Source organism: Eurypyga helias, unplaced genomic scaffold (genome assembly GCF_000690775.1).
Source record: "Eurypyga helias isolate BGI_N326 unplaced genomic scaffold, ASM69077v1 scaffold24826, whole genome shotgun sequence".
Taxonomy (NCBI): domain Eukaryota; kingdom Metazoa; phylum Chordata; class Aves; order Eurypygiformes; family Eurypygidae; genus Eurypyga; species Eurypyga helias.
In genome coordinates, this window is record NW_010255001.1 from 7,901 (window position 1) to 8,158 (window position 258).

A 258-nucleotide genomic window follows, 5' to 3' on the forward strand; every position below is an offset into this window, starting at 1 on the left:
GCGGTGAGGGAACGGAAAATAGACACACAGCTACAAGCCAAGAAGCTGAAACGAGGCCCGCTCTCTGCTCACTCCGTCCCTGCCAGAGTGACTGTTCCCGTCACCAGCGGCCGGCCCGAGAGAGCTTCCTCGGGGGGTGAGCACGGCCGGGAGGGGGGCAGGGGGAAACCCGCACCCGTAACGCGCACGGCAGCCCAAAGCCATGCCTGCCTTCGCCCCCCACAGCCTCGCATTAACCCTTTCTCCTTCCCCAGGGGC

General features: G+C 65.9%; 1 protein-coding gene across 1 annotated transcript in view; it reads left to right on the plus strand.

The window, feature by feature from the left end:
- KIAA0100 (KIAA0100 ortholog) overlaps positions 1–258 on the plus strand; it is a gene marked incomplete at both ends in the record, with an annotated part of 10,282 nt that overhangs the window by 7,844 nt on the left and 2,180 nt on the right. The window contains one exon of the mRNA XM_010153200.1: positions 7–177. Within this exon, the coding sequence (XP_010151502.1) occupies positions 7–177 (171 nt within the window). The remainder of the gene's footprint in view (positions 1–6; positions 178–258) is intronic.